This window comes from Vulpes vulpes, chromosome 2, assembly GCF_048418805.1.
Source record: "Vulpes vulpes isolate BD-2025 chromosome 2, VulVul3, whole genome shotgun sequence".
In the NCBI taxonomy this organism is placed as follows: domain Eukaryota; kingdom Metazoa; phylum Chordata; class Mammalia; order Carnivora; family Canidae; genus Vulpes; species Vulpes vulpes.
Window position 1 is genome coordinate 132586690 of NC_132781.1, and position 25098 is coordinate 132611787.

General features: G+C 33.6%; 1 protein-coding gene across 1 annotated transcript in view; it reads left to right on the top strand.

Moving 5' to 3' along the window:
• IPO11 (importin 11) overlaps nt 1-25098 on the top strand; it is a 202547-nt gene that overhangs the window by 51266 nt on the left and 126183 nt on the right. The window contains exons 6-16 of the mRNA XM_072750015.1: nt 2069-2201; nt 4534-4592; nt 8869-8917; nt 10298-10368; nt 12750-12942; nt 13632-13784; nt 15519-15562; nt 17301-17391; nt 19548-19595; nt 20470-20575; nt 24007-24133. Coding sequence (XP_072606116.1) covers nt 2069-2201; nt 4534-4592; nt 8869-8917; nt 10298-10368; nt 12750-12942; nt 13632-13784; nt 15519-15562; nt 17301-17391; nt 19548-19595; nt 20470-20575; nt 24007-24133 — 1074 coding nt within the window. The remainder of the gene's footprint in view (nt 1-2068; nt 2202-4533; nt 4593-8868; nt 8918-10297; nt 10369-12749; nt 12943-13631; nt 13785-15518; nt 15563-17300; nt 17392-19547; nt 19596-20469; nt 20576-24006; nt 24134-25098) is intronic.

Here is a 25098-nt window from a genome sequence, read left to right on the forward strand (position 1 = left end):
TCTTTTCTTTCACTTTTCTGGCAGACATATTTTGATGATTTATATGTTTGGAAAAGTGTAGGATGCTCTAATTTAAAATTACACAGTAAATGTAATAAAAATTGAAATTGTGGATTTTCCAATTCTAGACATATATTTAACCTCATTTTCTAAGAAAGGACTTACTAAGAAAAATACTGAAGTTCACTATAGTTATAAGTGAAGTTTACAAGTTTTTTGAAGTGTTTTTTTCTTCTGATTAGATTAGAAAATTGGATTAGATTAGCTTATTGCCTGTTGATGTCAGTATTAGATCCTTAACTGTTTGTGATACTGCTGCTTGCTGTAAAACAGTGTTGAAACAATTATCACTCCTATATTTTGGCTGTCATGAAACATGAAGATTAAATAACTTGATTTCATTCCCTGAAGTATTCCATATGTACTTGAGAATATGCTGAAGCTACTTAATAAGGAGTCACTGTACTTGTTTCAAGCAAGGGCCTACTCCAGCTTTTACTGATCATTTGGTAAAGACAAAGGCCCTTTTAGATTCTGACAATTTATTACTTATTTTAGACAGAGAAATGAGATTAGATACATTGGTACCAAGTTTCTGTGGTTTTTGTTCCACTTACCTAAAAGGTTGACCAAAGCAATATGGACTGAATGACTCAGGTGCAAATTGTGGGATGCCCCATTGCTAAGGAGCTGGTTCTAGACCATAACTAAGTGGTTTTATTTTCTGCAGCTCTCTTTTGAGGGGGATGGGTCAGAAAACCTTGTATCTCATCAGAACCTGGAAGGTGAGGAGGTGAGCAGGAACACGGCCTGGTAGCAGTTCCTTACAAGCTTTCCATTTCTTGTTTTCCAGGAGTATTGTAATATGTTCTGTTGGTAGTCCTATTAATTGAGTTTCAAGCCTTTGTCTTTGTGGCCTATGTAGATATGTGCAAAGTCACCAGGGGGATTTGGCAAAGCTCTTACCCTACACCTGTAAGCACAGGCCATTAAATTTTTTGAATTAGGGATCCCTGGATGGCTCAGCGGTTGAGCATCTGCCTTTGGCCCAGGGCGTGATCCTGGAGTCCCAGGATCCAGTCCCACATCAGGCTCCCTGTATGGAGCCTGCTTCTCCCTCTGCCTGTGTCTCTGCCTCTCTCTCTCTCTCTCTCTCTCTCTCTCTCTCTGTGTCTCTCATGAATAAATAAATAAAATCTTAAAAAAATTTTTTTTTTGAATTAAAATAATAGAAATTTTTTTTCATGGAAGTTTTCTTATATTTACAGAATTGCATTTCTGCCTGGTTTCTAATCTTGCTATAAATCTAGTGTTTAGTGGAAATGATATACTTTTATGTGGAATAAGAAAAACCATTCTGAAGTATGTTAATGATAACTAGTCATTTATATATGTACTTTCATCTCGTTTTTATTTAAATTAAATGGCCCTGTAGACTCAGCTGCATTGCTCTTAGACCTTCTCTGAAACAAAACAAAATGGCTCTGCGTTAACCTGGGTGGCAGAGGCGACTGCATCCCATTATGAAAGTCAGGTTTGTAAGTAGCAGTACGTATTAGGAAAGCAGCCTGACAAGCATTGTGGTCTGTACGTCCCCGCTTTAAAATGCCCTGAAACCATCGTGGATAGAACTGGCAGGACACAGAAATTTCGTTCTTTTGTATTTCTTAGTGTATTGTTTTATGTGTGTTACACTCAGTGACAGTCTGTCTTTATCTTAAAAACTGAGTGTTGCAACATATCAGTGAAAGAAAAAAGGAATAAATAGTAATGTCAGACTGCAGTGCAGGCATTAGACTAAGTACTGTTTCAAGCACAACGAATATTTTAGGTGTGTATATGTGTGTACACTGCAGCAGCCAACAAATGGTCCCTAATACTGTTCGTTTTGCCTTAAAAAGTTTGAAATGTGATAAATGACTTAATTATTTCACATCCCCTTGAAAAGGAGACTAAAACTGAAATTAAAAGGTGACATAAAAAATGAAATGTATTACTATGTAGATCTGATTACTGAAATCTATGTGTTTTTTTTTTTGTGAACAAATTTATTGATATTTCTTTGCAGTTAGCTTCTGGAATTTATAATTTTGCCTGCTCTCTGTGGAATCACCATACAGACACATTCCTTCGACAAGTTTCTTCTGGCAATGAAGCTGCAGTTCTAAGTTCACTAGAACGAACTCTGCTGTCATTGAAAGGTACTATTAAACTTGATTTGTTCATTTTGCAAATGACATACCTTGGAAGAGTCAACAAATAGTTCCTCTTACAGAATAAGTGGTTAGTCTCTCCCTCAGAGATGAGGCCTTATTTGTGAGAATAGCTTTTCCTCTAATTTGTAAAAGTGTGGGATAGATTTGTTATAGTCACATTGCTGGGGTCCCAGGGCTCTGAATACCTTCTTTCAAATACTTCTACTTTTTTTTTTTTTTTGCTTCTACTTTACACTTCCCTTTCTAGGCTCCTACTCTTATTGCTGTGCTAACTTCCCTAAACTTCGGTCCTCAAGTGTTAGTGAACTCTGTCTCCCAGTTTTCCGTAAGAACTCACTTTCTGTCCTTCTTGTTTGTACCTCAACTTCACTTGGATTTTAGAAGGTGCTGGATGGTGTACCATCTTGGCCTCTGGTTTCATATGCTTTGCTTGTATGTATTTCCTTAGCCCAAATCTCTGTTTTATCTTTCCTGAGCTTTTTATCTTGATGAACATAATCTCAGGTTCCTTTCTTTTATAAAATGCTCTTTGTCTTCCAGTCTCTCCCTTCTTCTCGTGCTTAGGCTCTTTTTAGTTTGTGTTTATTAGTTTGATCTCAAGCAGCTTTTAGTTCTCTTACTGTGGCTCATTTTGCATCCTTTGGCTTAAATAAGCCCTTTTGTCATACTCCCCTTAGTACCTTAGGATGCTGATGTACACTTTGCATACTCTCAAGCATCACTTACATTCATCAGACAGTGGATGTGCAGACTTCAAAAGGTCAGCACATTTTGGTGAACCTTGTAAACAAAAGCGTGAATAATTTCAAGGAAAAGCGTGAATAATTTCAAGGAACTGTTGTCAAATAAAATTAATTGCTGGTTGGTTATATAGGTGGTTCTCTGTTATGGCGTGGTTGATTGGTTATATAGGTGAGTGGAGATGGTTTTGTCAACATCCTTGAGGAAGAAATTAAAAGGATTTAGAGGGAAACATTTATCCAGAAAGAATTAGAGAAAGTGGTGTAAGGTTATGATACAAAACTTATGTAAGTTCTGTATTTAACGATCAAGGAATATTCCTGAGTGCTTTTGATTGGGGTTTTCTTATCTTACTGATTTCAAAGAGTAACTCCTGACAGAATGGATGCAGCTCTACTGTACATTAGCCTGCTTTTAGCCTTTCAATACTTCCCTGTCTCAGGGTCGTAGCATTTCTAAGATATCTTGACTTGGAAAAATCCTATAGCATTTCCCTTTAAAATATTTGTTCTGCCCAGCTGTTAAATTTCTATGATTTGAGCAATACTTAAGACTACAGTTTTTGTTATATGTAATCTGAGCTTATACCTTTGTGCATTTAGTATCTTTTAAACGTGTGTGTGTTTGTGTGTGTGTATGTATTCACCATTTAAATAAATTCATGGTTAGATATTTGACATTGGGTTGACAGAGATAATAAAATGATCACACAAATACATCTGAAATGACATGTGACAGTGATCTTACAATATTATGGTAACTGACATGTGGTCAGAAAAGACTTCACTGAGAAAGTGATCTTTGAACCAGATTTATTGTAGGATAAGTGGAAGTTAACCAAGTGATGAAGGGCAAGAGAAAGGACACTCTTGGTGATGTAGAGCAAGTACTTTTGTGTGAACAAATGAATTTATTAACCATAGTTTATAGATGAGGAATGTGAGATCTAGAAAAGTTGTTCAAAATAATACAGTTGTAGATGTTAGAGCTAGGATTTAAATCTAGGTCTGACTTCCAGTTGTTTATCCTGCTTGGTCTCCCTGTGTATAATATAGCGGTTATACATTAAATGTGATGTTTATACTTGAGCACTATAATCTATTTCAGATTTAGAAATAGTTTAGCTTTTATATCCTTTGTAGGAGATACTGTATTTTCATTAATGTAGCCTAAAACTAAATGAAGCTTTTTGGTCACTGTTGAGACATATTTCAAGGTTATGGAATAGAGGTAGTAATTTTCTCAGTTTCAAACTAGGGATTATTGCAGATGAGAAGTACTAACAATTATAGAATTTAAATTTTGCAAAATGGTTTTAGAAACATAAGTAGTTAAGATATCTGAGAGGAACACAGTTTTTGAGTCCCAAGAACTTGGCTATCATTCCATCTTTCCCATGGGAAACAAACCAATGACCAGGGATTACCTTTCTTTACTATTATATGAAAGGATGAAGTTAGAGTAACCCCCAGTTGATGAAGCTTTTGTGATTCTGAGTCTTTGTTATGATTATGATTTTAATAGGATAAAGTATATGAGGCAATTAGATGCAATAAAGCTCAATTTTACTTTTCAGTGCTGCGTAAATTAACTGTTAATGGATTTGTGGAACCTCATAAGAATATGGAGGTGATGGTAAGTGAAAGAAGTTACTGAGTCTTTATGGCTTTGCGAACTTGCTTGGTATTTTCCTGAATGTTTTAAAGCTTCTTCTTTTTGCTTGGCATTCTTTTACAAGTTTGTATTGAGTGAGGTTTTACTATTTTGTGTATGTTATACTTTTAGACTTAAGGCCTTTTTTTAGTATATCAAAGCAGCTCCTTTGTGAAGGGTAGGAAGTAAGCCTAGGACAGTTCTCAAGTGCCATGGTACATTGAGAGCTTTATTTATAATTTGAATTTGGGTGAGCTTCTTGAATTTGAATGCTCTTAAAACATTTCTAGGTCCATTGTGGATAGTTATTATACCCTTGATATTTCCCTTTGTCTGTTTTATATATTTAAAATGAAATTTTTTCTTCAATCATAACATTTATGTGTGCTCTTTGTAAGTCATTTGAAAATATATATACAAGAAGGGAAAACTCTGTTGATAAGCCCAACATTTGTGATATATATTCATTGTATGGCACCATTTACTTTTTCTGTGTAGAATATATAGCTGTATATATCTAATCCTGAAACAAAATGAGATTGTGTTATATATTTACTCAGATCTATGTTAGTTTTCATAGTAAGTTAAAGTCAGCTAAAATGCTGCTTTCTGTAGATTGCTTTGGGGGTGTTGAACAGGAATTGTGAAAAAAGTACATCTAGTTGGGTCTTAAGAGTTTGCCCTACCAGAGCTGACCAGAGTTACTCTTGTTTTAAATCTTCAGTATATTTTGTCTATCTGTAAGATTTTGATTGCAAAAACGATTCTACTGTTCAAAGAATTTAAAAGCTGGTAATAGGGCAGGCCGGGTGGCTCAGTGGTTTAGCGCTGCCTGCAGCCCAGGGTGTGATCCTGGAGACCGGGATCTAGTCCCATGTCAGGCTCCCTGCATGGAGCTTGCTTCTCCCTCAGCCTGTGTCTCTGCCTCTCTCTATCTCTCTCTCTGTCTCTGTCTCTTTGTCTCTCTCTGTGTCTCTCATGAATAAATAAATAAATAAAATAAAAGCTGGTATATACATCATTATAGCATGATTGGCTATTTTCTATAAAAGTGTTATATCCGGGATCCCTGGGTGGCGCAGTGGTTTGGCGCCTGCCTTTGGCCCAGGGCACGATCCGGGAGACCCTGGATCGAATCCCACGTCGGGTTCCCGGTGCATGGAGCCTGCTTCTCCCTCTGCCTGTGTCTCTGCCTCTCTCTCTCTCTCTCTCTCTCTGTGTGTGTGTGACTACCATAAATAAAAATAAAAATTAAAAAAAAAAACATTAAAAAAAAATAAAAGTGTTATATGCTTAGTTTTTGAAAAGTTAAAAAACAGAAGGAAAGGAAATAGTCGTTTGAAAACTTGCTATCAAAGATACTGCTAAAATTTGTAAGTATACTTTAAGAGATTTTATGCATAGTCTTTCAGATATACTTTTCTCTCTTCCTCAGTTTTATGTAAATGAGACCCATATGCTGTTTGTTTGCTTACTTTTTCTTAAACTTAGTATGTCATTTTTCTCATGGGTGTTTTTCTCATGCCAGTAGTATGTTTTTAATGATTTTGTGGTAAATACTTGTGATTACTGTCAGTGAGCTAATTTTTCAAAAGGGATAACATTAATATAGGATTCCTGTAATTTCCTTGCCAGTTATCCATTGATGGATATATAGGTTGTTTATAGTTTTTAATTGTTGGTCAGTGATGTTGGAATGAACATTTGGAGATACATATCTATATCATTGTGTACTTTTCTGATGCACTCTTCAGGCTAACTTACTAGAAGTGAAAATAGTTGATTCAAGCATAAGCATGTTGATAGCATTTATTGGTATTACCAAATTGCCAAAATATGCATTAAAAACAGCCATAATTTTAATGCTGATATATTTTAAATATATATATATTTTTATTGCCATACTGCCAAAAAACCTTTCCAGAAACCAATTTGACAGCTTCTCCTGAATTTCCTGCACTGGAATGCATTAAATTGCATAAAAGCAGAGACTGTTTCATTCACTGTCCATCCCAGAGCTTGGAATAGTCTCTGCCAATATTAAATGTTCAATAGTTATTTGTAAAATGAATGAATATGGGATAGAGTAAAATCAGGTCAGAAGGCTCAGTAATTATCTTTATCTGCAATATGATTCTGAATATCATAAACTTATTTTAAATAAAATATGGATTATGTTCATCAGTTTTTTTGTTTTTTAGTAAAATTAAATTGATTTAAATCACATTCCTATAAATTGGAATAGTGGTTTTCAGTGGAAACTATCAATGTTCTGTGAGTTTTTGGCTTTCCCTTGAGAGTCTTCTGTCTACTGAAACTGTATGTCAGCTTTAACTTAGTTAGAAATGCTGTATTACAGCAGTTAAAGTATATTGACTTGTTCGAAACAAAAGAGAATTTTAACAAGTTATGATGGTTTTTCAAGTAACAAAAATCTTAAAAATAACATGGAACTTAAAAAGATATTTTAGAAGCTCTGTATGATAATGGTTTCTGGAGGCAGATAGATTTGGATTTGAATCTTGGCCTTTTCCTGATAGAATGGCCTCCAGCTATTTACTTATCTACTCTGACACTATTCCTTTTTTTTTTTTTTTTTTTTGTTATATGAAGATGAAATAGTATCTACCTCTTTGGATCTTATGAGGATTAAGAGGGTTAATGATTTTGGTAAATAGTTCAGCTAATTAAAGTGCTCTTTAAATGACAATGGGTAATTTGAGTTTTTGTGTTATATAATATGAATCATAAACTTTTACTTCGTTTATTTAGACTGCCGATTATAGACTATCTATAATTTTATAAATTCCTGATTCTCTTGATCAGCTTACTAAAATTGATGACTCATAATTTTGTACTTTCTTTGGAGAACCCCCAATTGATAAACTAATTTTATTTAAAAGAAATAGAGTGAAATTCTATGTTGTCAATACTTTCAGGGACCGTTGGGCTACTGTATCAATGTAAAATATATATGGGATCTCAATGATCTTATTCTTCCCATAGTGAAACATTTTGCTCATCATCCTAGAAATCACTTTTTTGTTACTTATCATTACTTTTCAATTATTCTCATCTGTGGTTAAAAAGACTGAAATACAGTGAAAGTGGAAGAATGATGGAATTGCCAAATGATGAAGCAGTAGTGAAATTAATGGTCATCTTGCAGTTTTCTTAATGTGTTGTGCACTGTATCCCATCATCTTTAAGAAGGCATAAAAGAAGACTGGGAGCACTGTCTTTCTTTTCTACTTTCACCTTTTGTTTAACACACTGAGAATTCAAAATTGTTTTTTTCTGACCAAAATGACAGAGAAGGAAGTTGACAAGAGGAAAAGGTTTCATGATTTTTACATGAATCAGAAGATGGATGCTCTCGGATAGAGAGCAGCATTCTAGGCCCTAATGATGATGGTGAAGTTGTCTAAGTGAAATCTTTTTCTGAGTCATCAGATGGTGATATCCTAGTTGATTTATCTCAAACTCAAGAATGGAGGAGGGGACAACACATTGCTAAGGACAAAGAGCAAATAATGCTCTATTCTAGTAAAGGCCTTCAGCATGTAGTTCTTTTGTGACAAAAACCTGGACCATCCTATTTGTTGAAAAAACATGTGACATCTTTTATAATGTTTATATACCAAAATTTATTGATCCAGAAAGTATGTGATGTTTAAATTCTTAAAAATTTTAATAAAGTTATTTTTCACTATCCCTTTATATCTGTAAAATTTTTTGTAACATTTATTTAAATACATATTAACAAATAAGGGTTGTTTAGATTTTTACCAGATGATAAATGGTGATACTTGTCTTTTATCTGAAAGCTAATAAATTTAATACTTGAGCTTAAGAATTTATTCTTTAAATAATTGGTACCATTTATTCATATATTGAGTACTTAGAGCAATAAACACAGTGAAGTTCTGGCTCTCGAGGATACATTTTAGTGGGAGGAGACAAATAATAGACAAACAGTATGTCAGGGGACTATAGAAGCTGTGAAGAGAAAAGAGATTCTTTAGGGAAATAAAATGCTTAATAAATAATGTTTTATTTATTGCAAAGTGTTTTAGGTAACTGAAATAAGACATTGAAGAGATGAAATACTATATTTTCTTATGGAAGATTTGTTAATAGATATTTTTTATCTCAATTTAACTTTTTAAAATGATGTGATAGATTGTAGTATTTTTGGAAAAGTATAAGGCAGATGTTTACAACAACAAATTGAGACATTAAAAAAATTCTTTTCTAGGGTTTTTTACATGGAATATTTGACCGTCTGAAACAATTTCTGGAATGCAGTAAGTACTCCTTTGACGGTAGATTTTACTTATAGAATCCTTATTCATAGCTTGTGCCCTGCACTTGTGTATCTGGTGAGACTAAAATCTTGGATCTTGATGACTAATCCTCTGAGGTCGAATTGGGAGCTCAGCTTTGTCTTCATATACCCATCTTGTTCTGAGTAGTATTGCTGAAACTTTTTAAAAATCTGTTTTGTATCCATTCCTTTATAGATACTTTTACTGCTACTGCTTTTTTTCATGTATACATTCACAACTGTCATGTATTTAATACTCATTAAATGTAGCTCCTGTGCCACATACTTTGTATAGATTCTGTTTTTTTAGTTGATTTTACATATGGGTGTGATATAAATTACTTTAAATGGTACTTTAATTTTATAAATCTCTTGTATATTAATTTTCACTGGCTTATCTTTAGAACTATCTCTCATCTACACGCAAGAGAATTTAGCATTCATATTTGTGTTATACTGGTAGTCTCTTAGTTACCCTTTTCTTTTCCCTGTGATTGTAAGCACCTTTGCTCAGGATACACACATTTAGAAACACAAAATAGCACACATTTGCTTGCATGCACATATACATATGTGTACATCCTGTACGTGTGTGTATTTGGGGATTTACTAGGCCGAGAAGATATTTTAGTGTACTCGCTTTTAGGGAGTTGTTGATTATTTTATGTCAGTCATTTTCAGCTTAGTAAAAACATTGCTGAGTCTTTTACCAGGCACTGTTCTGGGTACTGTGCATGCAAAGATGAATAAGACAAGTTATATAAAGTGGCTTGTTTTTATAAAAATGGTCATTTTCTCTGGTTACCCTGTGAAGAAGCATAGGGAAGAATAGGGGTCCTCCCAAGAGAGGAGAATGACGTAAATGAGATGAATAGGAAGAGTATGATTATAGAGAACAGTTGATGAGCTGGTGGACACTTTCTGAATATGCAGAATTAATTATGCCAGAGAAATTATCTGAAGAAAACTGTCAGTGAAAAATAACGAACATGTTACTTATTGAATGCTTTGTTTTTACTTACTTTACTTGTAAATTTTAGTTATAGCTAATTTATATTTTGAAAGTGTTATTGGTATTCATGGATAAAATTGCTACTACTCTTACTTTAACATGTTTAGGATTAATTTTTTGAAACATGGTACTGGGGATTACTGTGTCTGTTAACTGTTAAACGTGGTACTGTTTTTAAAAAATCTTTGATTAATTTTTTAGAGTTGGAAAAGCACAGTAATGAATTTATAATAGAAAACATGGAAGAATGTATCTGGTAGTATTTTTGTAAAAAGTTTTGTCATTGTTTTGATTGTGAATTTCTGGTGTATTATAAACATACTAATATTTGAATCGTATTTTTAACAGGTAGAAATATAGGTACAGATAATGTATGTAGAGATAGACTAGAAAAGACCATCATACTTTTTACTAAAGTGGTAAGTTTTCTTTTTATCTTAAATATGTTTCTGAAATAAAATACACATACTCAGATTTAATAAGTAAAATGATGTAAGCATATATTTGTTGGCGTGAAGTAATTTTCTGACTTTATAGCAAGCTAAAAAAACCAGTATTTTGAAGTATTTAGCATGCATATAATAATTAAATTTATATGCCGTATAGCTGAGTCACTTTGATGTAAAAAAAAAAATTCTAATGAATATCAGAGAAGTTGATTCCTCTGAAGCTTCTTATTCTCAAGCCTAGTGGATAAAAGCAGACATAAAGAAGGTGCCAGTGCAGCTAAGCAGGAGATAGATCATACAATACAGACAGTATAATATCAGGAAGTCCCTGTATTCCAAATGACAGATTATCATCATCAGTATCAAACATCTTCTGAATAGAATTATATGAGTGCCATGTGCTAGGCAATGTGCATACATTTCTGATAAAACTTAAGTTTTATAGAAACCGATTCTGATGAAATTTTGGCCTGGAGATGGTTAGGAGAAATACTTACTGTTGGGACGACTTGGTTTGAGGACTGCATTGCACTAAAACAGGTTATTTGAAGGCAGGTAGCAGTATCTAAATCAGTAGCCTATTTTCCCTTTTTTCCTGAAGCTTCATTAATAAGATAAAGGTTGTCCGTTCCCCAGGAGGGGAGAAAAGGAGTAGAAATGAGCTGTTCTTATTTCTGTGGTTAAGTAGCGGTTATCTTTAGTTTCATTTCTCCTCATTTCTCACATTTATAGTTTAAATAACCTCCACAGCAAAAGCCACCCAATCTTCCATATCCAGCAGAAAATGGACTTAAATTTTTTAAGTTAAAAACAAAAAAACCCCACAAAGTAAAATGACATGATGTGGTTAGTCACTGGAGCTGTGCAGTGTTCATAAATAATTTCATTTATGAAATTCATATTTATAATATCTGACTGTATGAAGGCTTTAAAAATTGGAATATTTCAACATACCTCCAAATAGAATTGAGTAACTTTGAGTCCCCTAGAGGTCATCAATTAGCTTCAGTATTTGCCAACATATGTTGAAGGTTAGCTCTGTTTTATCTGTATGGTTCCTCTCCCTCCCCTCCTTGCTGGTTTTTTAAAAGCAAATCTCAGCTATCTTATTAGTATTATCTGTAAATATTTGAATATATGTCCCTAAGTGTTAAGGGGTTTTAAAAAAACCAATCTAAAACATTTAAAAAGTAGGAATGACTTTTTATTCTCATTTAACTCTTTAGCCAATTTTTAGCTTTTCTTAGATTTTTATAATTGGTTTGTTTTAATCAGGATTCAGTAGTGTCCGTTCTCTGCATTTTTTTTCCATTGTTATTTATTTGTTGAGATAATTGATAATTTCCTCCCAGTTTTTTTTTTTCTGTTTTGCATTTGGCTGTTTGCATTCTGATGTGTTACTTACCATGTTCCTTTGTCTCTATTCCCTTCTTCTTCCCATATTTCTTATAAATTTATAGTTAGATATAGAGACTTGATCATACTCTTTTGCAGAGGAGGGCAAGGATGGCAAGAGTACTTACTGTGTTTTTCATATTGCATCACATCAGGAGATATATTGTCTGCTTGTCCACAATGCTGAGGGAGTACTATCCATTTTATTTTATTTTTTTTTAAGATTTTATTTATTTATTTATTCATGAAAGAAAGAGAGAGAGAGAGAGAGGCAGAGACACAGGCAGAGAGAAAAGCAGGCTCCAGGCTCCATGCCGGGAGCCTGATGTGGGACTCGATCTTGGGACTCCAGGATCACGCCCTGGCCAAAGGCAGGTGTCAAACCGCTGAGTCACCCAGGGATCCTGAGAGCTATCCATTTTAAAGGTCCTTAGTAGCCTTTCCCTGTTGACTATTTTAGAAGCTCTTGATGTGTTGATAAGGGATTACAGAATGATGGCATTCTGTTACTTTGTATTTATTAGCCAGAAGTCTTTTGTAAAGATGAAATCTCTTCCATCAACTGTTTGATACTTGAAATGTAGTTCATGCCGGAAAAGCAGGACAATTTTTTCATTTTTTGCTTTTATTTATTTGAAGTCCTGTTTTTTGTATACTTTTTGTTTCATATTTATCCATTGGTAATGAATTAAGTATGAAGTGGGTCTATTTTGGACCCCATACCAGAAATAATAGAATTTCTTGTCAGGAGATAGAATCTGACATAATCCACATTATATGATGTATCCCAAGAAAGCAGTTACATGTGTATTACATGTAGAACTACATATATGTGGACTCCCCACCAAGGTTCAGATCTTGCCAGATGTATATTAGCAAAGTTATAAAATGTACTTGTGGATGATTACATTCCTGTATGGATTGGTGAAAATGCATTTTAATTTTCTTCTTTATAGCTTTTGGACTTCTTGGATCAGCATCCCTTTTCATTTACTCCTCTAATTCAGAGATCACTGGAATTTTCTGTAAGCTATGTATTTACAGAAGTTGGTGAAGGTGTTACATTCGAGCGATTCATTGTTCAGTGCATGAATCTTATTAAGATGATTGTTAAAAATTATGCTTATAAACCATCGAAAAATTTTGAAGGTAATGCCTTACAGGCATTTTTTCCCCATTATTTCTTTTTTTTTCTTTTTTTTTCCTTTTATTATTTCAAATGTGAAGTAATTGCTATATTTCTGTATTTGAAATTCATTTATTTAAGTGTGATAAATACAATGTTGCTTAGACATGAAATAGAGATAAGGATTAGAGGCTTTAGTATGTGAGTGCCAGCTTTAAGCCATATAAATGCATTTAGTAAATATATTTTGTAGCATGATGAAAGATCAATGGAAGCCTGGGGATATAAAGAACTAAGTACTTCAACAACCACTGCAGTTCATGTTATAAGGTGTATTTATTTGTACAATTAACATTTTTCTCTAATTTAGTGAGGTTACTTCTACACGTTGGAATTCATTTGTATGCATGTATACCAAGGTGGATGAAGAATTCTTGTAGAAGAGAGAAATACATTTGTATCTAAGTCATTCCAATACGGTGTGATAATAGAGCATAGGAATGTGTAGACTGTAGTGGGAGGACAGCCGCAAGACTGGTGTGTGTGTGTGGTGTGAATAAAGAAGTGTCTTTGAAACTTGCCCTTAAAAGTGAAAATTTATATAAATCACTTTATCTTTCCCCCCAAGAGTGTATTTTAAATTCATTTAAGTTAAATAATCCAACTGTGGTAGAATGTTCGTGTGATTAACTTGAAAAATTTATTTTTCTAGATAGCAGCCCTGAAACTCTAGAAGCTCATAAGATTAAAATGGCATTCTTCACATATCCCACTTTGACAGAGATATGTAGAAGATTAGTCTCTCATTATTTTCTATTAACTGAAGAAGAACTGACAATGTGGGAAGAAGACCCAGAAGGCTTTAGTAAGAATCCATTTTTCTTTCTTTCTTTTTTTTTTTTTTAAGATTTTATTTATTCATGGGAGACACAGAGAGAGAGGCAGAGACACAGGCAGAGGGAGAAGCAGGCTCCCTGTAGGGAGCCTGATGCGGGACTCGATCCCAGGACCGGGGGAATCACAACCTGAGCCGAAGGCAGACACTGAGCCGCTGACCCACCCAGGTGCCCAGTAAGAATCCATTTTTCAATTTTTGTGTAGTTTTTCTCCCCCTTACCTAAATATCAGTTTTTTTGAACGATATGCATAACAACATTATATTTTAATATAACACTTTTGATCTGAGAGTCTTGGCTTTTAAAAATTAATGTGTCCTCTTTGTTATCTGTTAGAACAAATTGAGAAGCTGAAAATGAATGATTTTTTTCAAATATGTAAAGTTTTCTCAACAAAGAGGCTTTTTAAGATTTTAGATGTTCCTATGGACATACCATATAGTTTAAAACAAAAATAAAAATAAACTGTCTCTATTATCAGGTCAGTTTGTACTTTGTGATTAATATCATCTTGTTTTTTATTTGTAGAAATTTTTACTTCAAAAAGAAACGTGGAAGATTTCGGTTTTCTGAATAGGTCATCTTTATTTATTTATTATTATTTCTAAAAGACTTTATTTATTTATTCATGAGAGACAGAGAGAGAGAGGCAGAGACACAGGTAGAGGGAGAAGCAGGCTCCATGCAAGGAGCCCGACATGGGACTCGATCCTGGGGCTCCAGGATCATGCCCTGGGCTGAAGGCAGCGCTAAACTGCAGAGCCACCCGGGCTGCCCCGAGTAGATCATCTTTAAATTTTAATTTAAAATAAATTTTTTGATGATTAAAATATTTTTACAGGAGATCTTTTTTGTTTGAATTTTAGTAATAGAATAAAAGTATTAGGGTCCTTGCTACAAAAAATCAAGATATCATTTGTCTAATAAAGTACCTGTGTGTGAAGTACTTTCACCCTGGTGAATCATAGACCAGGTTTTAGCTTTTGACTGTGTGGTTTTGCATAGTTCTCTTCATATATTTCCTTATATTTTAAGAATGCCGGAAACATTTTGGAAGACTTCTCCCACTTTTTATTATTTAAAAATATTTTTAGTTCATTTAGAAAATATAACATTACACTGTTTGTATCCTTTTTTGTTTTTGCTTTTTCTCTTAGCTAAAGTTTTATGTTTTATATTACTTTCTTTATGCGGTATATAGAGTAGTATAATATGAAATAGGAATTCCTAGGTTTATAAAGGTCCCTAAAGTATTTTACGTTTTTTAAAATCTTACTTTAAATATGGAAAATTTTGGAAAATGTGACTAATTATTTAATCTTATAAACCATTGTTATACTGGAATGAAATAATCTCAGGATTATAGTTATATTTCAATGCTTACTATGTGCAGTCAGATTATATCACATATTCTGGAAGTGACAAACACTTTGAGCATTCCTCCATAGAGAATTTTTAATGAAAATGAGAATGAGAAAGCTTAATCAAGTACTTGATGGGAGACTCATGTAGACAGATGTGGTCTGTAGTATATAGTAAAGAAATCTGTGTAAGACCTTGTGTTTCCAAGGATTTGCTTTTCGTGTTATGTTTAAAACCATTCATAGAAATAGATTTGTATTATTTAAAATCTTTGTATTCCAAACTGAATTTTGGAAGCATTTTTATAACATGAACAACATGTGTTGTATTTTTAATTGCAGCAGTGGAAGAAACAGGAGGAGATTCTTGGAAATACAGTTTGAGGGTATGTATTGATTAAAAGAAAAATTGGTAGGGAAATGCTGTAGTGCTTTTGTAACTCTTAGTAGAGAATATTTTGTTGAAGATTATAAGCATTAAACCAGACAAATAGGAAATTTTAATTTAGGAATCTGATAGGAAAATGTCAATGCAAAAATAGGAAATGTTTTTGAAAATGAAAACGAGGGGATCCCTGGATGGCTCAGCGGTTTGGCGCCTGCCTTTGGCCCGGGGCGCGATCCTGGAGTCCCGGGATTGAGGTCCACATAGGGCCCCCGGCATGGAGCCTGCTTCTCCCTCTGCCTGTGTCTCTGCCACCACCCCCCCCCCCCCCCCCCCCCCGTCTATCATAAATAAATAAATAAATCTTAAAAAAGAAAAAATAAAATAAAAACTACTTTTTTTTTGGCTGGAATGATTTTTTTTTTCCTTCCTAAGTAGTTCAGTAATTCTGAAGTGTTTTTTGATACATTATTTCTTATACCACCTAGTGTGATTTTCAGAAACCAGCCCATTGCATTTAATTTTAGAATGCTTTCTAAGCATATCTTCTTTTATATGGCCAACATTTGAGGAAAATTAATCAAATGTAGTCTTTGAACTATCTTTTTTTTTTTTTTTTAAAGATTTTATTTATTTAATCATGAGAGACACACAGAGAGAGGCAGAGACACAGGCTGAGGGAGAAGCAGGCTCCCTGCAAGGAGCCTGATGTGGGACCGGATCCCGGATCCCAGGATCACGCCTGAGCCGAATGCAGATGCTCAACCGCTGAGCCACCTAGGCGTCCCTTTGAACTATCCTTTTTGTTTGAAAAGTTGTGTTTACATAATTTACACAATTTGTTATTATTTTTCTAAAATATATGTTAATGTTTTTAGTTATGTAAGCTTGCATAGAAAACCAGAGAGATTATTAGAGAAATGATTAGTGCTTGAAATTTTTTTTTTAAAAGCTAACTTTAAATTTTAAAAAACATTCTTTTATGGAAAATTTCAAACATACTAAAAAAGTAAAATAATATCATGAGATGTTGTGTATCCAAAACCCACTTAATCAGTTACCAACTGAAGGCTAGTCTTATTTCATATAAGTACATCCCAACCCCAACTTGGATTATTTTGAAGCAAGTATTTGAGGTGATTTATCCTTTTATCTGTACATATTTCAGCATGTATGTAAAATTTCTTTTAAAACATAAAGCATAGTACCTTCAAAATTCGTAAGCCCTTTGTATTATGAAACATGGTGATTCAGTGCTTTTCAGAACCAAAATGTACATTCTTTTCATGTAGTTAACACTGCTGTCTGTTACTGTTTGTGTCCTGAGTTGCAGTTGTTACTTATTGTGTTATTGCTACAAAAATATATAATTTTTAACGTCTTTGTTTCTGGACATTTATAGTACTAATTCTGCAAATGAATGTGATTTCAGATTGCTTTTTTAAAAGAATTCTTAATTAAAAATGTAAGTTATCTTCTCTCTGGAATTTTACTTCGTGAATACATAATGCCGAATGATTGAAATAGTAAAAAACAGGTGTTAAGAATCAAATTGTAGTTTGACTTTCTTTCCTAATATATTTACAACAATTGTAATCTACTTTATGTAAAAACATTAAGAATTGGAAATTTTTTGGAGTTTAAGGATTTTAAGAATGAGTATTCTTTGTTTCATTGTAGAATTGATCAGTACAATACACCATTGTTTTCAGTAGAAATTTGTTTTTTTTCCTCTCCAGCCTTGCACTGAAGTACTATTTATAGATATATTCCATGAATATAATCAGACTCTTACTCCTGTACTTCTAGAAATGATGCAGACACTTCAAGGTGAAGTATATTTTATGATACTTTATTAATTCGTGTTCACTTAAAATAATTTGAGTGCCTACATGCAATGCATTATTTCCTACACCATATAATAGATGGAAATCTGAGAAAGACCTGAATGTGTTCTTTTCTAAAGGGATGGCTTTCAGGGTAAAGAACAGGAATTGAAACTGACAGAGGAAGGCTTTGAACATGATAGTTGGATTTTGCTTGTGTAAACATATTAGCAGCATGGGCAAAAATAGTAGACAGTTAAGTATATTGCATGGGGAAGTAGTCTACCTGGAGCATGCTGTGGAAAGTAGTAGAAGAAAAGGTCAAAATGACAAATGTTGGGCTTAGAATGGTGGCAGTGGAAATGGAAAGAAGGTAATGGATTTAAGAAAGAATGAGGACAAAAGATTTTTGGCACGTGATCATTGATTACAGTTTGTGCACAAGTAATTATTATTAACTGCAGTTGATCATTTCTGACTTTCCTGCTATTTTGTAAATTCCGGGAAGGGAAGCAGGGATCAATCTGTTTAGTTCACACATTCTCAGTGCCTGGTATACTTAGAAACTGTTAGTTGATTGACTTAGCAACTGATAGTGCTCGGCAAGGGAAAGTGATCAGACATGATCTTGAACTTTAGTTTTAATGACAGGAAGACTGTGATTAGTAGTGGTTGGTGATATTGAAGTGTATATAAGGAGCCTTGGGAGAGGAAAAGCATTCAAGGACAGAACCCAAGATTTTCACCTTCAGGCATATGGAAAGGCGAAGATCCTTCAGAAAAGCCAGGTAAGAAACTGTTGCAGAAGTGTGAGGAACAATATGGGAGTGAATCCTGGAGAGTTATTAGAAGTGGCCAGTGATGGAAGAAGCAGAAGGCAGTGGAATCTTCTGAGACAATAGATTATTTGAAATGTCGGGTCAGGAATAACATTGTTAGGGATCAGGGATTGAGTAGGTGCTAATACAAGAAAGTAACAGAAAGAGAAGCTTCTGTAGGGAAGGAAATGCCTCATCTTGTTTGTGGTAGTGAGAGGGCCGGTCACTTTTCAGGTTTCTGTTCTCTGAAAAACCTAATAGAGTGTTCTTGCTTAAGTTAGGAACCAAGGGAAAAAAATGGCAGGTTCTGCTGTGTTCATTTGTGAAGATAATTTGAGTGTTGTATTTTCATATATGTTGATTTCTAAGGTGTAGTTATTTACTAATTTTTTAATGCAGGATTACTGATTCTTAAAGTTGATAATATTTGTACTACTTCAGATACTTTTTCTTTTCAGTTTAGAGCATCATTTCCATTTTCTCCTGTCCATTTTTTTTTTTTTAAACCACTGTAGGAAAATGGATAAGCTATTTAGATTACTCTGAGAAGTTGTGTGGTGGTAAGGTTTTTAGTGGTTTCAGAATTCAGTTTTTTTTTCCTGTTGTGGAGCAGTTGGCTAATTAGAGCTGTACTTATTCCAGTTTATTGGACTAGTGAGCTTCAGAATTCATATTTAACAATAGAAAAGTGTTTTGACGAGCTTGCTAGAATAATCTTTCTATTCGAAAGAAATAGACTTACTATGGAAACTGTGTTTTTCATGGCTTAACCATGATACTCTTCTTTCTGGACAGTGGCGTGAGACAGCCAAGTTTTTATTCAGAAGTTTCCACCTAACATGATGGCTCTCACTTTCTGTCTGGACCTTTTCTTTTGTTGCCGTCCTTTAATGTACTGTCATGACCTGGTTTATTTTTTATCTTTAGAGCTTCCTGTGTGAATGGCCTATGTTTGTTCTTTTTTGTTGGTTTGTTTTTCTTTTGTAGGATTCATCTTTTGATTCTTTCTCTTAAGAGTTCTCTTTTATAATCAGGGTATAATAAGGTATTATATGCTAGTTAGCACTTTGTGGCATATATTTTTCTAGATGTTGCTTGACATGAAAATTTTCAAACATGTTACAATGATTTTTAAAATTGTAGTATGGCCTTATATCTTGTATTTGTGTTTTCTGATGGTGATGATAACAAAAGCTAGGCTTTCCCTTTATATCCATTTATATATTTAATGTCATGTAATTTAATACACTAAACGGAAATGGTGAAACTAGTAAATCAAGTTGAAATAAGATGTCTTTTAAAAATTAGTTTTATTTACCTTTGCTGATATTTATGTTTTCAGGACCCACTAATGTGGAAGATATGAATGCACTATTAATCAAAGATGCTGGTATGTTATACTAAACATTTAGAAATATTATTTCTTCAGTAATAAATGTTTGCTATGTTTGTTTTGTGGCAGGTGTTATGTGGAGAGATTAGGATATAGGAGTACCTAAAATATAGGAACTGTCTGGTGGGGGAGGTAACCAAATAAGCAGACCATTGATTATAGCATAGTACAAGCTGATTAATGGTAAAATAGGTGACAGGTAGTCCATTGGAAAACCACAGGTGGTTTTGGCGTGCCTAGGGAAGGCTCTGAAAGAAGTATAATATGAGAACACCAGGATCAATGGGACTTAACAAGAGGAGGGTCAGTGTGAGAAGAGGGTTCCAGGCAGAGGGAGGAGTATTTACAAAAATTTGAAGGGAAGAAGAGCAAGCACAGTTAAGTTTTGTACTGGGAATATTTTGATTTAATTGGAACAGAGAGTTCATGGGCTGTGGTGAGAGATGAGACTGGAGAGGTAGATAGGGACCAGATCATAAAATATTGTGTCAATTTAGAAACAGATGTTATTTTATACTTTTCATAATTTGACTGGATTAATAATTTATTTGATTTTATAATTTTGATGTTGATTTTATAATTTTGACTTGTAAATGATTATAGTTTTCTGTTTGAAAGCACTAAGGAGTATTTAGGAAAAACAGTATAAAGTAACTCAAATAATGACTCTAAAATGTCTGTCTAAATAATTTCTCTGATTAGCATTGTAAATTTCCCTTTTTTATTTGCATATTACGTGTTTTAAAGTAGTCCCTCAGGATTGGTTTTTTTGTTTTGTTTTGTTTAGTTTTTAGGATTAGTTCTTAAGTAAGACACCTAACATTTGGCCCAGCATCTGAAATTAAAAATTTTTCCCAAATCTTCTTTGTAGTGTATAATGCTGTTGGATTAGCGGCTTATGAGCTGTTCGACAGTGTTGATTTTGATCAGTGGTTTAAAAACCAACTTCTTCCAGAATTACAAGTCATTCACAATAGGCAAGTATAAAACTTTGTGTTAATAATACACTTACTTTACCTTATTAATTTTGTGATGAAGAAACGGCATTAAAATTTCTTAAAATTTTTACAAAGTTATGGTATGACTTTGATAATAATCAAGTGTAGAATAAGACTTGAGTTGAAAAATAATGTTTTTTTACTTCAAAAGTAAATTGTAATATGTATAAAGTATTTGATGTTAGATAAGATAATTTGCAGGAGGAAATTTTATATGAAGGTAAGGAAAGATGGAGTTCTCTGAATTCTAGAAATTTTTTTCCCCTGAATTCTAGAAAATTTTTTTTCTAAATTCTAGGAAAAAATGTATACTGCTTCTTACACCAGTAGTCTGACGCAAATGGTGTCATGAATGATGACCAACTAATTGCTTTGGAATCACACGTGGCATACTGAAAGTGGGAGAGGGTAGATAAGGATGGAGAGACAGCATGACAGAAGGCCTTTGGGCACACTTTAGACTTGGATTGGTTTGCCCTATTCATAGTACAGAACTCTCTGATGTTTAGTGGCACTTTTCCCAATTATTATGTTTCAGATATATTTAAGTACATGACTAATTTTAGGTACTGAATGGCTAAAATGGAAGGGAGAAGGTCTTTCATAGTTTTTATAATTTTTTTTTCTTGGTTTAGAATTAGAGACTTAAAAATTCCAAGAGACTTTGTTCTTGTTTTGAATTGTGTGTTTCTGTTGATTTGTTTCTGTAATTGTGGTGCCAATCAGAATGCCTAGCATGTAGTCATTACTGGACTAGCATTTTTTGGACTACATTAATGAATAAATGGAAAGCATCTATATATAGCTCATTTTATAAATCTTGAGAGCCATACAATTATAGAGTTGGAGGTACTTTAAAAGTGATTTATTTTGGGGACGCCTGGGTGGCTCAGTGGTTGAGCATCTGCCTTTGGGTTAGGGTCGTGATCCCAGGGTCCTGGAATTGAGTCCCGCATCGGGCTCCCCTTTTGCTTCTCCCTCTGCCTGTATCTCTGCCTCTCTCTCTGTGTCTCTCATGAATAAATAAATCAGATCTTCTTTAAGAAGTTTATTTTGACCCACTTAAAATCAATATTATACTATATGTTAACTAAGTAGACTCTAAAGAAAAACTTGAAATAAAAAGAAACTAAAAAAAATATTTTTGACCATTAAGTAGCTTTTTATCTATTCAGTCAGCATATATTTTCAGTTGTGTCCTATAAAGTCTGTGGTGGATAAGATGGCCTGTAACTCTGCCCAAAGGAAGCTAGTGAGCCTCTGATGTAGAGAAAACCTCCATTAGGAAGACACATGTCGGGGATCCCTGGGTGGCGCAGCGGTTTGGCGCCTGCCTTTGGCCCAGGGCGCGATCCTGGAGACCCGGGATCGAGTCCCACGTCAGGCTCCCGGTGCATGGAGCCTGCTTCTCCCTCTGCCTGTGTCTCTGCCTCTCTCTCTCTCTGTGACTATCATAAATAAATTAAAAAAAAAAATTAAAAAAAAAATAAATGCTGGTTATGGAGATAGTTTATAGAGGAAAATGACCCAGAAAGCAGAACATCTGGGATCTTTAAAAACAAAACAAAACCGGGACGCGAGTCCTGAGTTTAAAAAAAAAAAAAAAAAAAAAAAAAAAAAAAAGGAAGACACATGTCCCTTTGGTAGGAACACACATGTGTGGTTTGATTATTCTTAAACTTCGGAGGCTATTTATTCTTGATCTCTGTTGTCCAGTACAGTAGCTGCTATATATAGCTATTGAGTGCTTGAATTGTACCTAATGCAACTGAAGAAATTACTTTAATATTAATTAACTCAAATTTAAACCGAAAGACTGAAGAGTGTAAAGTGTATGATAATACGTTGCATATATTAAGGTAAATAAAAATATTACAATTTCACCTGCTTTTATCTTATTTTAATGTGGGTACTAACATTTAAAATTGCATATTTGGCTTGCATTATGTTTCTTCTGAACAGAGCTGATCTAGTCCAGCATTTCTCAAAGTTTAATGTGCATAGTAATCTCTTGGTGATCTTGTATCTTACACCTACTGATTTAGGTTATGTATTCAGATTTGGGTCATATTGTATGATCCCATAATGCTTCCAGGATAATGATGCTGCTGGTGCAGGGAGCACATTTTTGAGGAACAAACTGTCCCCTAATTTTAGCTCTGCCCAGAAGTGACTGTGGTCTAAGTGAACTTAAAATTTGACCTTTCCGAGCTTCATTCTCTTTATCTGGAATACAATGTTGAATGTAGCAATCTCAGAGATCTTGATTCAGAATCAAGGTGGTTCTTTGGGTCCTCCACTACTCTGCACACAAGTGTTTACTTCTACCTCTGTGACTTTGTTTAAATAGTCACTATTCTTTCAAATGGCATTTTTTTTCAGTTTTCAGCCCCAAACACTGTTTATCTTAAAGGTTGTTCAAATCCCATTTCTTTCTATGCACTCTTCTCTGTTCCTTTTCTGAAATCCTATTAGATAACTTTATGTTCTTTAATTCTTTTAGGTGGGATAAACCTTTTGAGGGCAGAAGTACTTAAACACATTTTTTGCATCTTTGATAAGTATATCTGTGTGCTTGATTATCTTATAATTTTGTGATTCTCTAAAAAAGTGGGGTATGTTTATTAGCTTATTCCATTCATACCCAGAAACAGTTACTATCTCACTACTAAATTTTGTATAGTATCAAGAAGAGACTTTGTGGGTGGAATTCTTATACATAGTTGTTATAGCTTTGTGGTTTTCCTCCTTGCCTAAAGAAACTTCATTGCCTTTAGCAAAGGTGGTCATGGAGAAAGAAATATGTAAACATGTTACTGTAGATGTTTTACAGCTTTTAAAATGTAAATCATTATTTTTGATAATATGAGTCACATTCTGTAATAGGGCACTTTTTAAAAAATTAATTTACCTAAAATCAGCGGAGGTTTATGTGAATATTTTATGTAAATGTTGAAATCTCTCACAGTGTTCTGGAAAATAATCTGTAAGATTAACAGAATTGGAATTGGAAAATTGAATACAGGACTTCCTTTTTTTAATTACTTTTTTGAAGCATCTCTAGCTTTAGGGTTTGGGACATTAGCTACTTAAGCCTTTTCAGATTAAATATTTTTGCTCATTTGAGGAAACAGAAATGGACTTGATTTTTATGTACATATTGATGTTACAGTTTTTTAATATAAAATAATTAGATTTACAATATATCTGTCTATGGATTTTCAGTTTTTATAGATCAGAACTTTGTTAGTATTTATACTGTGGTATGTTTACAAGTAGCTTTTACACTTTTATAAAAGAAATTGATTGCTTCTTTACCATATTTAAAATTTAAATGAAAAAAGTATACTAAGTGATATAATCTTTGTAAAATATTTACCATTTAAATTTCATGATTTTTCCCTATCCAGGTATAAGCCTTTGCGACGCAGAGTGATTTGGCTCATTGGTCAGTGGATTTCTGTGAAATTCAAGTCTGACTTAAGACCCATGTTATATGAGGCAATTTGTAACTTGCTTCAAGATCAAGACTTAGTGGTATGCTCCTTAAATGTTTTAAGACTTTTTTTTTCTTTCTAAGTTTAACCTATCTTAAATTTCAAGTTCAGAAATGGTTTTGATGTGTTTAGAGTTTTGGTGACCTTTCACTGTTAGAATTTTGCCTTCTGAGCAGTTTGAGGGAAGAAAGTCCTTTGATTATTTGCCCTTCCCATCAATATTCAATGAAAAAAATTAACCTCTACTTTTCTAAAATTTATAATCTTTTTAGTAAGAATAAAGAAAGTGTGTTAAGATCCTTTTTAGCTTATTTTTTCTTTTTTTTTAAATTTTCAAAAAGTTTTTTCTTAATTCAGAAAATTAGGATTTTTGTCATTCTCACATTTATGTCATAATCACTTTCATCTTTACTGTTGATTCTTTGTCTCTCATTTTTGTAGGTTTTTTTTGTGTGTGTATGTGTGTTTTTCTAGCCGTTGGAATTGTTTCCTTTCCGACTTTTTCTTTATTTACAGTGTTGATATAATATTTTTGTTTTGTTTCTGAAAACTTGATAATAGCTTCTTTGGTGCCTTATTACCTTAAAAGCAGTTAAGTTTTCTGCTCTAATATTTAGATCAGTTACTTAAAAAGTTGTGTTTTTTTTGTGTGTTTTTAAGAAGTTCCACATTGTGTAGAATAGTTTTTTTTCCCCCAAGTGGTACTTTATTTTATGCTTGAGTGAATATATTTATGACTTATTATAGATTGTCTTGGGCTTAGATCTGACTCCAGCATAGTCTTGAAAAGATTAAGTTTGGTTATCTTTTTCTGAGTTTCAAATTATTTTAGGTAAAATTAAGTGATTTTGTCCCCCCCGCCCCCCAAATTAGGCTAAGATTTTATTCAATCATTTCTCAGTATACTCCTTTAAAATTTTTTTTGAACCCATCCGGTAACCCTGTTTTTCAGCAAAGGCTTGGGCCATACATTTCTCATTTTCACATGTGTACCACATAAACTAC